Source organism: Limulus polyphemus, unplaced genomic scaffold, assembly GCF_000517525.1.
Source record: "Limulus polyphemus unplaced genomic scaffold, Limulus_polyphemus-2.1.2 Scaffold1819, whole genome shotgun sequence".
NCBI lineage: Eukaryota > Metazoa > Arthropoda > Merostomata > Xiphosura > Limulidae > Limulus > Limulus polyphemus.
The window spans coordinates 36,357-53,422 of NW_013667429.1; the positions used below are offsets into that span (position 1 = coordinate 36,357).

The window sequence follows — 17,066 nt, forward strand, 5'->3', positions numbered from 1 at the left end:
TACATGAATGAGGTCAAAAATATGAATCTCTGCCTCTATACAGAAAGAAGGAATTTACGAATATTTATATGCTGGTGGAAATATTATTCTGCATAGGGCCTAGTAATACTGTCATTGAGGCAGGGTTTAGTCATCCTACCCACATGCCCACTGACCAAAGGCTCAGTTTAAAACATGCAACAGTGGAACACCTATTGATTGAAAGAAATGATTTTGTATAGATACACAAGGAAAAGAAACAAATATTAGAAGCAGTCTTTGAGAAGCTTATGGCAAAATGAAGAAAAAGAAAATTTGATATAATTTCTTCTAACTTGTCTATAGAATATGCAGCCAAGAAATGGAAGTCAGACATATACAATGAAATTGATTCTGTTGGTGATGCAGATTTAAATGATTATGGAAATCATGATGAGGATGATTATGGTTCCAGCATGTTTAGAAAGTTAAATGATGAGGCTGAAACAGATGAGATTCCTCTTCAAGAACTGACTGCTCATAAATCATTTGATGTCACACTTCTGATAGAAATTATTATCCTATACACAATGTGTGCGAGTATAATGACTGGGTATGCTCCACTAGCTAACAGTTAAACACAAACAGGACAAAGGATCTTGGTACATACAAATGACTATGCATAATACAGTTATTTCAAATTAACTCGATTTTATTATACGATGTGTATTTATGGAAGTTTGTGACTTAATTTTTGGAACAAATAGTGAAACTCATGTTTTACTTCCCAGTAAAAAATTTAAATACCATTTTACTCTTGTCTGTAACTTACAAAAGAGTAATTATGATATAATTCTAGTCAAGATGTTATGTGTCAGACTTTAAGGAGCTTATAAATTTTACAGTTTTCTTGGATACAAAGATTTTATTGATTGCTACTTTGTTTAATCATCAAATTAATGTACTAGGCCTTATGTATGTCTCTTACCCTTTCTTTGCCCTTGAAATGTGATCACAGGTTCACTTCATAGAAAAACAGTACAATTCAGTCAATACAAATTAACTTTTATTGTCCAATGTAAACAAAGAATAGAAATAAGATACCAGCCCACTAACAGCTCCTGTGTACTATTTGGTTGGAGCTGTTTACAGCACTTGTGCATTTTTCAAATGTCTGGGCCTGTACTAGATGATTTTGTTAATGCCAGTTACAATTAACACTCAGTGTAAAGAACCAACCCAACTAAACAACTGGCTGAAATAACTAATTTTCTATGTAAAATACCCAGGGAATCCCAAAAGTAATCAATGGAATTAATTATAATGTAGATTCTATTTTTGTTACAAATTTTTGGGTGACTCCTGTTATGGTTTCTGCAACCAATAAAATCATAGACAATCAAGTAATTTGCCACAAAAATTGTTCATATAAATGTATTTAAAAAGTCACTGGGATCCACTAGTAATTCTGATGTTTAGGTTATGATCACATGAAGTTATTGAATCTTGATGAATGTAAAAGCTTACAGTGATGTTACATAAGAAACTAACTAAATGGAATATTGGATTTTTAATGAGCAAAGCTTAGATTGGTGTGAAAATATTCATGGTTCATTTTACAGATTTTATTTGCATTTTTGACTGTATGTTGAAAAATAAGTAGTCCCATAACAAAGTGGCCTGATTTCAAATCAATGTTTGACTTTCAGCTCAACATATAAAACTTAAGACCTAACATGTGACTGCCGTAATAATAGGTGTCTCATGTTTCTCTCTTAGCAGCCAAAGGAACATTTCATGAAACAGGGTGTGCAGTGTTCAATATAACAGTTACAAATTTCTCGTATTCTGAAGTTCTGTGCAGTAAATTAGTAGTAGTTTCTAGAGAAAGTTACGTTCAAAACAGACCGAAAGTAGAGAAAAAAAAAAGAGAGTTGAAATCCTACATTCTCCAAAAGAAGAAAACTAATATTTGTAATATTACAGTGAAATAGCTGCTTAATATAGAAAATACTGATAAACACATTTCCTAATGCATTTCTTTCATATTTAGGGGCAGACTGGCCCACCAGGCAATTGTCTTGTGGAATGGCACATTTGAAGTATTCTTATTTAAAAAGAATGCATGTGAAAAATTATTGAGGAACTATTAGTGATATTGACCAGACTGGTCCTTTGAAATGCCAATCCAACCCTGTTACTATTCTTTATATTATATAATGAAAACTAACGTCAATCCAAATTTTGTGTGGTTGAAGTTCATAAGAAAAACACCAGAATAAACAATGTAGATGTATTATGTAAACTCTAATAAAATGAAAGAAGAACAAAATATTTATTAAATGTTAATTACACTAGAAAATACTTCCAGTTGATTCATAATATAAATGTATGAAAAATAATTTGTTTGAAAACTCCCACATACACAACACCAAATGCAGATCACAATACCGATAATGTGTCAAATATCTGTAAAATTCATGGTTAGCAAGTGACAATTTGCTGGTCGACATTTCTTTGTAACAGATAACATTTTGGACCACTTCCATATCAAAGACCCACAAAAATGTACGAAACATAGACTTAAACCATCTACAAGGCTCTTCAATACAATTCAATTTTACCATACATTAAGACTCGAGGAAAATGTATAGAATCCCAGCCAATGTATATTGTATATTCACATTTATCATAGTACTTGAAAGTGTTTATTTTATTTTTCATTATTTTTTTTTCCTGGCTTCCACCTTTCCCTTACCCTCAAGAACATAGTGTGGTTCTTACAAAATCATGCTTCTTGGTATTATTAGATCTATTATTTCTGGTATTAGTGGCTGAAAATAAAAATAATCAGGTTCAGGGGGAATCTTATAACAGTGAAAGAATTAGCATTTTTAGACTTTATATGCCAATATATATTAGACAGTTTTTATTACAGATGGTAATTTCAATTAATCAGGATTTCAGTATTCTATTAATTACAACTGTTCAATATTCAAACTCTAACTACATTCTTTTGATCTTCTATTTTCTATTGCACCTAATTATCATTGAAGTAAATATATCATTTGTAAATGACATTTTTAGCTAGTATGAACATAAAAATGTGTTCTTTTTGTCCAAAATAACATGTGATTCAAAAAATCACATAAGTTTGTGTATCTTGATAGCAAGAAATCCATTTTCAATATCTACAAAGAGTCCCAAAGGTTTGACAGTTACACCTGTAACAGTGGTATAGGCAAGAATTGCATTTTTTTCATTTTTGTCTGTCATATTCAACAGCTGGTCAATGTTGTACAAAAACATCTTACGAGATAGGCACATGGTATTGTCTCTCTCATCTTGCATACGTTGCCAAAGTGTGAAGCTGTCAATTTTTTACTTCTCTCCTCTTTCCATTTTGGGTTTCTATTCTGTCCCTTTGTTTTATTCTCAACATTATCTCTAAATCTCCTTTGATACCGGAAATTCAATAAAAAATTCAGTTTTTCTGCTTTGATATTAATTTTCTGTTAAATCAGGTTGCCAAAGCTGTTCGCTTATAGCTTCACAGCACTTTTCTCTGCTTTTTTTTTTTTTTGCCTTGGGCATCTGCAGTCGTCTTTGTGATTGCCAATGCTGTATCTCTGTTTTCACTGCACATTTTTTCAATATAGCAGATGAGCTTATGCTGAAAGAAGATTTCCAAGCTAAAGTCTGTCATTTGATTCCCAGTTGATATGATAAATTAGCACTTTTACAACACCAGTGATATGCACCTCCACATGATCTAGTTATTTGCTTTCAAACAAACAATATGCATAATATAACTTGGCAAGGTAGCTAGAATCATTTGAAATCAGTCAGTCAGATGTTCATACAAACATGTCTACAGAAGTCATAATTCTTATGAGAATGGAACAAGACATTTTTAGGATATTGTTTATTTCATTGTTACTGCTGACTGATGAAGGAAAATAAGGCTTGCATTTTTCATGGCTTCCAAGAACATGATACTGTCCATTCTTTAAATCATGTACAAGATTTTTTACACTACTAGAATTTTTACTGTGGTATTGAAGTTATAATTTTCCTATACTGAAAATGTATTTCTGATAGGTACTTACCTCCTCTCACAGAAATAGCTATTCTCATTCAGTGCTGCCCTCTATATGCAAACTGTTTTTTGCATGCCCAAGTCTTGAGCTCCAGCATTCCCTACAATCAACATGGTTCAACTGTGTCTCTGATGTAAATCATCATGCAACAACCCTCCACCAACAGGAGTGTAACACACCCTCCTGATGCATGTGACTCCCTCTGTTTGAATCTACGGAGTTTGAGTTTTGAGAGAAAATTGAAGCACCAGTTTTCAGTGGGGAGGAAGGGTGTGAAATGTGAGAGAAGGTAAGTACCTGTCAGAAATACATTTTCAACATAAAAAAATTATAACTTCTGATATGGTACATTACCTCCGCTCACATAAATATTTAGAATTCTACGTTGAATAGGAAGAGGGACTGGTATACTCTTTGTCCAGTGTGGAAAGAGGTAACACATACATAGGTAGCAAATCGGAGGAGCATGTCCAAAAGGAAGAGAACAATGGATGGATAGGGATCTGAACCACTTGATTCTGAATAAGAATTCCTTAAATGACTGTAATGTGGGTGAGAGGAAAAAGGATGTGCCCCAAGGTGTAGTGGTGAGAATGTGATGGTCAATACATGGCAAGCTAACTGCATCCAAAACCCAGCCACCAGGAATCAAAATCCATGTAGGGGTAGGATGAGGATCATACTGTCAGTAAGTCCAATACAAACCAAAACCCTGCCATGGGGAACCAACATCCATGTGAGGGTAGAAAAGAGGACCATACCGGTGGCAAGGAAACTGCAATTCAAAAGCCAGCCATCAGGTGGAAGTAGGAAAGTGGATCATGCTGTCTTCACCTAAGTTCAGCAGACCAGAGGTATATAACATACAGACCTATTTGTGATAGCAAAGTGAGAAAATTAAAGATCTCCCTGTATAGTGAAAATAGCCCACTCAAATCAATCACACAGGAAACACCCTAGTGCAATAACATCCTCAGTATATTACAATCTTCGAGGGATAGTGCAAGAGGAAGAAACATAGTAACCTACAAGTTCCTCCACCATGATACACAATACAGTAGTAGTGCACAAAAGTCCAATTGAGTGGGGGAACAGAGACACCTGCACTCCATGTGTGAGGACTTGTGTTGATTGGTCAGCTCTGAATCCAAAACCCAGCCACTGGGAACCGACATCCATGTGGGGGTATGATGAGAGATCACAATCAAAGGGGTGAAATGCAAAGCTACAATATCTCGTATTAACTTGTTTAGAGATGGAGCATCAAAATGATTGGAAGACATATCATCTACACCAATGTTACAGAACACCACCACCCTACTCTCAACTGAATGGATTCATTTTTTATCATATATATCACTATCACATTCAGGAAGATGCTTCCATGGTCCACCAAAATGTTTTGTATACAGAGGGCAGCACTGAATAAGAATAGCTCTTTATGAGAACGTAGGTATTGTACCTTATCAGAATTATGCCTCTTGCACTTTTTTGAAGCAAATTATTCTAGAATTTGATAGATATTTTGCATTTTCTGTGCTTCACTAGCAATGTTGTGCAATACTTTAGTGTAGTTTCTGACCATATTGTAGGCACATTCGACCTTCTTGGCTGATCAGGCATAAAGAACTCTTTTATAAACTCTTGCATAACCATCCCTATTAGTACTTTATACCTGACTCTATGCATGGATTCATTCTGACAAAAACCTTTTACAATAATATCAGGTTCCATAGTGGGAGATGATTCGTTCCAGTTTTGGTAGTGTTTATGCTCAGTTGCTGTTCCTCTTTTCTCATCTGGGCATATATGCAACATTATTTGTTATGAATGCCAAATCAAAGTATCTTTCTTGTGCAATGATTAATTATGACTGTGACTCAAGTATTAAAAATGTAACAATGATTATAGCTTCTTGTTTCCCAGCCAGCATCAGCAATAGTGATCTGGATTCAAATTCCCTGCCTTTTGAGTTAATCAAAATTCTTGTTTTCCAGCTTCTTCCATTTCTGCCTGTATACATTCTTTCCATGTCTATTTTTAGGGATTTCAGCAAATATATATAGTTATCTGACAGTTTATATTCATTGTTTACAGACATTTTACTGTACTTGTATTATGAGTACTAAAGGTACTTTTTAATTTTACTTTTATTTCATAAAGACCATTAGCATTTTCTTTAAAATAAAAAAATATATAAAATAGGAAATATTATTGTTTCTTATATACAAAAATGTGTTGTGTATGAAACAATTATACATTTGTAACATTTAAGTTAAACTGCCCAAAAAAGTCATAGTTTATAATGTATAAATACTAAACAAGCATCTCAGTGTTTTTAAACTTGACTAGCCTACAAAACTAATAGTAATAACTTTCATTTATAGATACTGAAGCAAAGTACTATTTTAATTTAACCCTATGAATCCTGGCACACTCTTTAAATTCCTTTCTGCACATATCACAAAGCGTTACTGAGTTACATCCAAAATTTAATTAAACCACTTTACTATCAATTTATTTTAATGAAATTATTATCATCAAGTACATTCTAGTTCAAAGTTTTATATTCTTAGTTTTCATTTTAAGTGAATATAAAAAAAATATTTTGTCTGAGGCTAAGATATCTCTGCTGTTTATACCGTTCTATTGCCCACAGGTACCCATTGATATGTGTAGACATAAATAATTCATGGTAAAGAAAAACAAAACATTAAAAATAAACTATAAGTGAAAAGATAAAGATGTGAAATTCTGCATATGACCCAAAGAAGATATTTTAAGATTATTCAATGAAGAGTTAAAAGGTGTACATATTTCTATTTCTTAATTTTAAATATTTCATTGCACTGTATGATGATGATAATAGCTAGAGTTAATGATATAGTATAGAAAATGGAAAATAAAATATAAACATTTACCTTAAAAAAACTTTTGATATTCATTTATGAGGTCCTAGAGATTATGCAAATGAAATGTGAAAACTGTAAGATAATTAATAGTATTTTTAAACTTAACATTAAAATCGCCTTGCAGGTGAACTATTTGGAGTCCAAGTACAAATAACAACATTAAATAACGAATTTTATTAAAAAGTAGAAAAATTAAAATTAAATGTTTTATTTTTCTAAAACTTCATACTTTTAGGAAAACTCTTGTCAAATTTCAAACAATTTCATCCACTAGTTTTATTTTTGGAATGAAATATACCGATAGTGGCATTAAATCCTTACAAGGGCCTGGTAGCCATAAGGTTAAAACAACATTTACTTTATATTATGCCAAAAACAAGAAAATGATACTGTAAAAATAAATCAAAAAACTATACACATATACTTGTCCTACTTTTTCTTTATATTTTTGGAATGTGTTTGCACTAATAAGCAGTATTCCTAAAACTGAAAAGGTCTCCTCTCATTGTACATGACCATTTTTTACTATGGTGAATCCCCAAACTGCCAAAAAATTATGTTGCCTTCACCTTGTGTACATAGTGGCTCTGCCTGAACAATAACTTCTATTTCACAATTATTGCAGAAAAAGTGGAAATTACTTTTGAGCCTGAAACTCTGTTAATTTCTAAACAAAAGACATCATCCATGAACATGCCAAGGAGAATGAGCAGAAAGTTAACGAATTTCCATTACAAAATGTTTTATGTGAACTATTCTTCTTCCTAATATATTTTCTAGTCCCTCATTGTGAACACTAACTGAATAAAGTTGTTCAACATCATAGAGCAGATCGTTTGTGCTATATAAATTAATGAATAAACAATATTTTAATAATAGCTATAAGTTGTCACATTACAAAAATAAAAACAAACTGTTCTTGATACACTTTTGAAAATAAGGGAATGAATGAGCACTTCATACATATGTAACTCAAATACTTTTTTCTTACTAATATTTAGAATTAAGCTAGTACGGTTGAAAATATCATACACAACTGATGATTCACTGCATTGTTTTCTGATGTTTTAGTGCCTACCTTTGATTTTTTGCTTTCATTTATACTCAATTAGCTTAGTTTAGGTCAGAGAATAAAGATATACGAGTACAATATCTGAATAAGTTATAATTCCTTCTTAAATCAGGAACATAATATGCAATACACCACTTTCTGAAGCCTATTTTTAATCATTCGATTTGCTTTTGTCCAGGGTTACTGATAAAAGTGGAATCCCCCAAAACCAGCATAACACAGTAACAAGAAGTAAATCCAATGATAGACTGGGCTTTACATGTATTTTCTGATAAATTTCTAAATTCTCTGAATATTTACCACTGTCCACTGTTGTCATTTTTGACTGGAGTCATCATCAAGCAGGCTGCTACTAGATTTGGTACAAGTAAGGAGTCCCAGAGAATTATAGTTCTTGGCCTTTATCAGTTTCATGGGGCCAAATTCTTAACAGTAGGTGTCTGTGACTTGTTGGTGATAAATTTCAACAATAAATGGACAACACACAATTGTTTAAAAATAATATATATTCAAAACAAGTCAAACGTACATCTACAGTACTATTACACGCTAAGTTTGCACAGTTTATTTCAAGGCAACCATACTCCTAGTAGTTGTAAATCGGCTATAATAAAAAAGCTATGATTGCTAAACTTTTCCTCTGCCATTTGGCAGCAACCAGTAAGCAAATGTTAGAACCAAAAACCAGAGACAGTTGAAATTGGTTGGACCAATAAGAATCAGTGATACATCACACAATAGCTCTCTTCATGCCCTACTTTGATCATAGTGATTTCATTAGATCCAGAAGAGTTTTATATTTGAAAACTCACAACAACCATTTATGACTATTAGCCACAGCATTTGTAGAAACAAAGCCGTACAATAAACCGTGTGGTGCGTATTACATAATACATAAACCAATATATCTATGTTTCTGCCCAAATCCAACCAACAGCATGTCAAAAAATGATGAATTGGAGTTGTAAACAGATATGTTGGTTTGGTAACAGTCTGCTTTACATCATATCATTGGGTGTAAACAAATGATATGTTGACTTTGTAACAATTTGTTATACATCATATCATTAGGTGTGATTAGAGCAAAAGAACGTGTATTACAATAGTATATGATAAAAGTGGTATGAAAAATGGAAGTTTCATTTGTATATTAAATGAGTGTGTGATTTTTATAGATATATATTTATATATACATATAGAAGATCAGTTAGTAATAATCACAACTGAATACTACAACTCTAAGTTATAGATGTGATACAATCAATGTCTGTATTAAATTGAAATAAACTAGCTCACAAAACTGAATGTAGGCTATTAACTTGATGTATTCTATGCATATTTATGAATAATTATGCAAACAACTTTAGTAAAGACAGGACAACAGTCTTGAAAATATTTTCCACTTTTGCTTTAAGAATATAATTATTGTTAAAATAAAATTCTGAAATTGAAACTTGTCCATTCCATAAGTAATATTGAAAAACAGACAAAATATGAAAAACATTAATTGTATTGAAGATTTAATAAGACTTAATAAAATATATCATAGAATTGCTAAGAGATAATAAAACTATGACTGAAGGGAATTCTTGTATTACTTTAACAGATAACCTATTCAACGTTGTATCCATGTTAATGAACATAGTCAAAGGTTTGATTAACAAGCATATCAGTATCCAAAACGAAAAGTTTGATAGTTTTGATTTTGGATTATTTTAAGAAAACTTGGAGTTTTGATGTAGAAGAATTGATCAGTCATTTGAAATACAAGTTATTTTGTGTTTATATTATAACTGTCTCTGAGTGAATTCTTTATTCCACATATAAATTCCTTGAGTTGGTGACTCATGTACTTAACTTGCAGCTGCATAACATAGATTTAAAATAAATTCATTTTTAACTTGTGCGAAGTTGAACTCAATGACTACACCTATGGGTCACCGGCTAAATGGTAATGGCTTGATGTGCCGGCAGGGCTTAATTAACAAATTTCACCTGATCACATTAGCGAACACATTATATTAGAAATGACATAATACATTATATTTATAACCATATATTTATAGGATTTTCATACTAGTACTTTTTTATGTAGTGTTATTACCTTCACATATAACATTTCTTTATTAATATCATAGTAATATATTCACACTTATTATTACTAATTTCCTTCATAATTCATAAACAAATGTTTGCTTCCTTCACTTTTGTACTTTGATTAAATATTTGGAAAACTAGAATCTGGAACTTGATGCTATGAATTTACATCAAGAAATGATGTTGAAAAGTGGAGTTTACTACTGGTACATTTCTGTCAATCACGGTATTTCATGTTCAAAACCAATGTGAATACAACATCTCTCCTTTACTTTCAGAGGTACAAAGGCAAGTTTTTACTTCATTTTTAACATTTATTTGTTGACAATTTCTATTTCATTTATCCATATAATATGAATCCATGCATATGAGTTTGAGATTGGTGGATTTTATTGGGACTACATTTATCTTGCCTCGACATTGGTTTCACACTGTCTCAGGTTACCATGTAAAGCAATAATTTGATATCAGTCACTGACATTTTGTTGGCATTGTTCCAGTAAGAAGGTCACGTGATGCAAAAGATCAATTCACAAGTATGATTTCTAATTGTTTTTCATTAATTATTATATACATAATTGAAATTGCAGTGTGAATCTACTAACTGTGAAATCTAATGGTGTATAAATATTTTTTATTTTCATTATTTAAAAATTACTGAAACCCCCTAGTATAAGAGCAAGTAGGAATAGATGAGGATAGTTGAGCTTTTCTTCCAAGAATTCCATCTGTGTCGATTTGTTTTTTTAATTTTACTTGGAATTTATTTCTTTTGGGCTATGTTTCACCTATGATGCAGGGTCTAAGTATACTGTTACAAAGTGTTAAATTTACTGGTCTAAGAAATGCTTAGAATATCAAGACCAAAATTTGATAAATGCAAAGAAAGTGACATCAAAATCAGTGAGAGCGTCCTATATTTGGTTGTCTGTGTCACTAAGTAACGTTCACACTTCACTGTGATATTTTTCAGTGACCAATCAAAGCAGACGAGACTAAGTACTACACCTTAGCATTGGTGGTGGTGATGTGGGAGGTAGTAAGGAGTGGCAAGTGACATTATATGATGCTGACAGTTGAAATTCATATAAAGAAACCTTATAACATGTACAAAGTAATTGGTTCATGCTATTTTTTCTCATAAAACCTTATTCTTTATTTATTTGGTTCAATGTGGTTCTTAGACAAGAAGACTGTACAATAGCTATAAATATTTCTTCAAATTATGCTTATGAAAGAATATTTTCCCAATTGTCGATTATCTGTTTACTTTTATTAGACCATTTGTTCTCTGTATGGTGTAATCACAAGTTCCTGTCCATGGGCTGGTTATCTTGTAATTCTTTCTTGCTAATCCTATGATTGCTGAACCCCCACTTCATTCTTGTTAGTGGCCATTTACAACAATTTGTTTGTTTATTTTTAATCATAAAGCTACTCAATAGGCTATTTGTGCTGTTCTAAACACTGGCATCTAAACCCAATCTTTATAATGAGAACTACTCAGACCAGTGGTGGCTGCAACAAAGAACTTTTTGGGAATTCATTCTTGTTCTAGGAACTCACCTTCATTACATATTTCACTAGTACTAATCTAATACAGTTGTAATTTTCTTTGTTTTTTTGAATGAAATTGTTAGACTAGTAGTCACTGTTACCGAACTTGCATCAGAATAATATTTCTGGAAATCTGAAATTTTATTTCTGAACATAGATAAGATCGTATACCTTAAATTCATTTTGTTTAGATTTACTATATAAATCTTAACACTTTCACATATACCTATAAAATAAATAGATACATTACTTCAGAAGACAATGTATTTCACGACATACAAAGTTGGAAATTTGAAATAATATTCAACTTCACTTATGAGCGGGAACCCTACACAGCAAAAAGCAATAGGCTGGTTGTGCCTACTAATCACACATGTGCAACTAGGACCTTCTTTTAGGAAACACCAGTACTTTCAAACAATAAAATTATGTATTTCATATTTTCTGAGAAAAATAGGTGTTCAAAAAATACCAATTTTATTGTAAAAATAATTTACAAGACACTTGAAATCGATCAAACTGGTGGATACGATGCAGGAAGGTGAGACATTGGAACAGGGATAGGAGAAGCTTGGGAAAATGAAAAACAAGGGAGGAATTTTGACGTGCAGCTTCCACCCAAGATTCTAAATTATCAGGAAGATCTCCAAAAATAGACTGTTGTAAAAAAGAGCCAGATGTAGGTCTTACAAATAGGAAGGAGGTACACACGGGTGAGACAAAAAGGTGTCCCTGCCAAAGAGATCCCAACAACAAATAAGCCAGGCATGAAGGGATAAAGCTGAGGAAGAGAAGTGCACCAATGTAGAAAAAGAAGGGTACGTGTATCTGCTGAAAATTCCCTCAGAGGAACAATGGATAGCCTCAGAAAGGAAGTGGATGAAAGAGAGATAATAGGTAACACACCTGGGAAATCCTTTTTAAAAAAGCTGAAGGAGGACATGGGAAATCCAGAGGGGGTAGCATGGGGATGGCACAGTAAAGGCTGGAGGTGAGAAAAGGCCATCTAAATCCTCTTTGTCAGGACCAGATTTTCCCAGAAATTGAAGATCTGGTTGAGGTTCCAGGAAATGTAATAGGAGGCAAAATACTTTACACTTTGCAATGCACCAATAGCAAAACATACTCCACGAAAAGTGTGGAGCCCGCACCCACAGTAATAGTAAGTAGTGGTAGATTAGTAGTGGCTGGATCCAAAACAGAGGGCATTGTAGTAACATTACATGGAAATGAAAAGAAATATATTCCAAAAATACCAAGTAAGCAGCAAATAACTGACAACAAAGTAAGAGTTGTCAAACACATTAGAATTAACTGAAAGTGCAGATGAGAATTGTAAGTACAGGGCAAAAATTGAGAAGAACTGCAAACTGGAATGCCATATCGAGAAGCAATGATAATACTCTACAGTATAGAGAGAGTCAACTGCACTAGGAGGGTGTGTCACACTCTTATTGGAGGGGGAGGGTTGTTGCATGCTACAGCACAGCTATACCACAAGAAATTACATGAGGGTAGGTGGGAGCACCAAGGTGAGTGAAAATTGTGTCATGAAAAGGTAAGGTATCGTATTGGAAATGTCAATTATGTGCCTAAAAATGAACTCATATCATCAATTAAGATAAAGCAGAAGTGACTGAGTTATCCAAGAAGTCACAGTATTTCACATACACTATTAAGTTATTATAAAAATTAAGAGTGCACACACATACGTTTAGAATTGTCTAAAAAGTTTTTATATACACAATACTAGCATATATTTGTAGTTACAAAATACTTACCTGCTCTTTTCAGTTCTGGTAACTTCCTGTTAAGCAAAATCCCATTTGTTGTCATTGCGATTGTTTTTAAACCATTTATTTGTTCCAGACGGCCTAGAACACACAGAAGAATAGGGTTTCAGAATGTTTAGGATAATAATGTAGTTACCAGATCATGTAATGTCTTTTTAACTTCATTTGAAGCAAGACACAAGAAAATAATCAACAATCGCTAGAGAATATTTAATACAAGCCATCAGTCAAAAAGTTTGTAGCAAACAATTATTTAAATTTTAAACAAAAATATGCAAGAAATATGTAACATGGAAAGTTGTTCAACCAGTTTCATATTATGCTCTACAATTCCAAATTTTACAAACATTATTGTCTTTATATCTAACTTGTTCAATCACTCTTATCTTTACAAATGTAAACAAATTTTAAAATAAAATTAGGAAGTAGGAATGGGAGCACCAAAAAAGTAGGGAAACAAGGTATGAATGGGTGAGATAACATTACAACACTTGGTGGTTTTTGACACAGTGCCACCTCAATTTTGGTATGGCCATTGTTCTGCCTATTCTGACTTCATGTGCTTTTTTTAAATTGGTAATTGTGCAAATAAAATTAAAGGTGTATATAGTTAAATTTCTCTGTTGTAAACTTTGTTTCAGCAACCAAGTACAAATACATGTATGTAATCAAATTATGTGACCCCTAACAAAATGCATGACATCATAATGGGGGTGTTTTATGTTGGAAGTGAGACAGGAAGCTCCAATAGTCATACTTTGCTTATGGGAAACATTATAGCTATTTGACTGGTAAGGGATGGGCTAAAAGAATAGTATCAAAACTGCTGATTTTTGAAATTTTTAAATTTGTTGAGCATTTAGAAAGGATTAGCTACTGATCAAACTCAATTCAAGTCTATAATTGGATCAATGTTCAAAGTAAAATAAGAAATAGGAATGGGTGGAATGATGGCCACAACCACTTTGAGGTTGCACTGTGTCAAAAACCACCCAGTGTTGTAATATTAACCTGCCCATTCCTACCCTGTTTCCTTACTTTTTGGTGCTCCGATTCCTACTTCCTAATTTTTTTACACTTGTCTCATAGCTTTTTTGGTACTAAGTCTCAGAATGACTGGGCTCTAGGCCTATCATTCTCGTAGCTTTTCTTAGAACTATTTCTCAACCTTCCCTGGCTTTTGTTGATATCTTTGCTATAGTTTTTCTTCTATCTAGCCAAGGTGGCAGCCTTTTTCTTTGGCTGGATTAATGGCTAAGGCTTGTTTCACATATTCAGCATTACTGTTTCTAACCTTATCTCTATACTTGCAGTAATGCTCTCATCACTGGAATAAAGATGGTTATTAACATAAGATTTTCCCCTTTTCTGTCTTTTTGTTTCCATGTAAGGCATATTTTAAAAATCACAGTGATTCAAGTACAAATAGGTCACACTTATTTTGCAAATTATGCAAAGGTAAATTATACAACTTATTGTGGTTGTTTTCAGTCCAGAGCACTCAAGTAAAGTCATGTCAGATATCGGTAGTGGTAGCATTCATTTTCATGTAGGAGACTCATGTCTTAGGCACAGACTGCTCTGATAGAATTGCTTTGTCCAACACAGAAGTCTCGAGTCAGGTGTATAGAACTGAAAACTCCACTTTCTAAGGTTAGATCATAGTTAGAACCTAGATCTAGAGAGTCTACATAGTCAACATTTTTTATCTAACTGATACAGCTGCAAGCTGATCATATAGTACATGTGCATAGGCAATCGTGCACCTGCACGTGATATGAGGGCAGGTTGTCACTTGGCAACTCACAAAGCATGCTTATAATAGCAAAATATGGCTACTAGTGTTTTATTAGCTCATTAGTAGTGTTGGAAAATGGTTATTTTTATTACCTGTTGTTACCAAGGTTATAAGAAAAATGCTTTTATCTAAGGTAACGTAATTCAATCATGTGCATTTAAATTTGCATAAGGTAAAGACAGTGAGAGCTATGCCTTTCCAACATTAGTCAGTCAGTCACATAGACAAATTTATGGTTTCGTGACATTTTGTTTTTAATCTACCGATTTTCTCAAGTGCTTTGGTGGCTTGTTACTCTGCAGTTGGTTTGTTTACTACTCAACATTGTGTGTAAAGTACTTATAAAGTTTTCTTTACATGCTATTGCACATATTGAACATCTGACCCATTCCTACTACAAGTACTACCATACTTATGAAGTATCATATACAGTATTGTATGATTACAGTTCCAGACTTTGTATCTATACTATAATCTTTCATATCTTAAGAAATAGTGTCTGAAAGCCACTTTTATTAGATTCTGTAACTACAGAAATTAACATGCAAGCTTGTTTTAGCAAAATTACATCTTCTACTGAACAGTTAATTTTGATATAATCACCTATAGAACCAAAGTTAGTAACCAATCTATTTTTAACTGTACTTTTTAATGTAAGAAAATATCACTGATCTGAATATCTGGTCCATTTTGGTTTAGCCTAACCATGCTCCTTATGACAGTATATCAGTGGATTATGAAGAATGAAGATTAGTATTTTCACCTTACCATCTCATTCCCAATCAATAAAGAAATTATTTTATTTGGTTGTTTTTTTAAACCAAAATTATATTGTATTTTTAATTAACAAAACAAAATTTATATTTTTATTCAGAAATGCTTTCAGTCAAATTAATTATTGTTTTAGCTCTTAATATACCCACATCTGGACAGTAAGAAATTTCATAACCATATTCAGATAGTCTGAATTTTATACATCTTCTTTAATAAATATTTGACTGCAACTCACCTATTATATCAACAACATCTTTTCTGATGAGAGGTTCTCCTCCTGTAAGCCTTATCTTTTGAACACCTTCTTGTACAAAAAGTTTTGCTAAGGTAATTATTTCATCAGTTGTCAAAAGTCCGCTGTTTGGAGTAAGCTTGACACCATCTTCTGGCATACAGTATTGACCTGTTATGAAAGAGATCACACTAAAGAACAATTAACAAGATAAACAGTGAAATGTATAGTATTTGTTGTTTAAGAACTATTCTCAACTGTAGATATGTGTCAAATCTTTATAAGCAGAACCTGGCAATACTCTAAATTACAGGGATTGAAATATCACATTGCTGTATTCCCAAGGAATTTAACTTTGCTTGAGGAATTTCATCTTTTTAGTTGGCTTTCCCTATCAGGAATGCTTGATCCATCTGTATTCTTTTTAGTTATGACCAATGAAAGTGAACATATTCCATGGATTAAATAAAAAAGACAATTCATGAGGAAATGCAACTTTACATGAGGGAAAGTAATCTTCCAGATAGCTTTCCCTCAAGTGAATGTAATTTTATTTCATTATTTCTATCCCTGGTCTATATATTGATTGATACTATAAATCAACTGTTTGAATGCCCTTCTTAATGAACATCTAAAAAAATTAAAATCTAAAGTCTTACACTTAGTAACATAATGATACACAGGCTCAAAACATACACAAGTTCATTACAGCACCACAATGTTACATAAACATTCAGCTATAGCTAAGTCAGATTTTGTTAAACAAGACCGAT

At 32.6% G+C, this 17,066-nt stretch overlaps 1 protein-coding gene across 3 annotated transcripts in view; it reads right to left on the bottom strand.

Moving 5' to 3' along the window:
- LOC106465052 (molybdenum cofactor biosynthesis protein 1-like) overlaps positions 1-17,066 on the bottom strand; it is an 81,313-nt gene that overhangs the window by 24,715 nt on the left and 39,532 nt on the right. For all 3 annotated transcript variants that reach the window (XM_022392865.1, XM_022392864.1, XM_013925245.2), the window contains exons 3-4: positions 16,297-16,464; positions 13,478-13,570 (exon numbers count right to left, since the gene is read on the bottom strand). In XM_022392865.1, the coding sequence (XP_022248573.1) occupies positions 13,478-13,570; positions 16,297-16,464 (261 nt within the window). The remainder of the gene's footprint in view (positions 1-13,477; positions 13,571-16,296; positions 16,465-17,066) is intronic.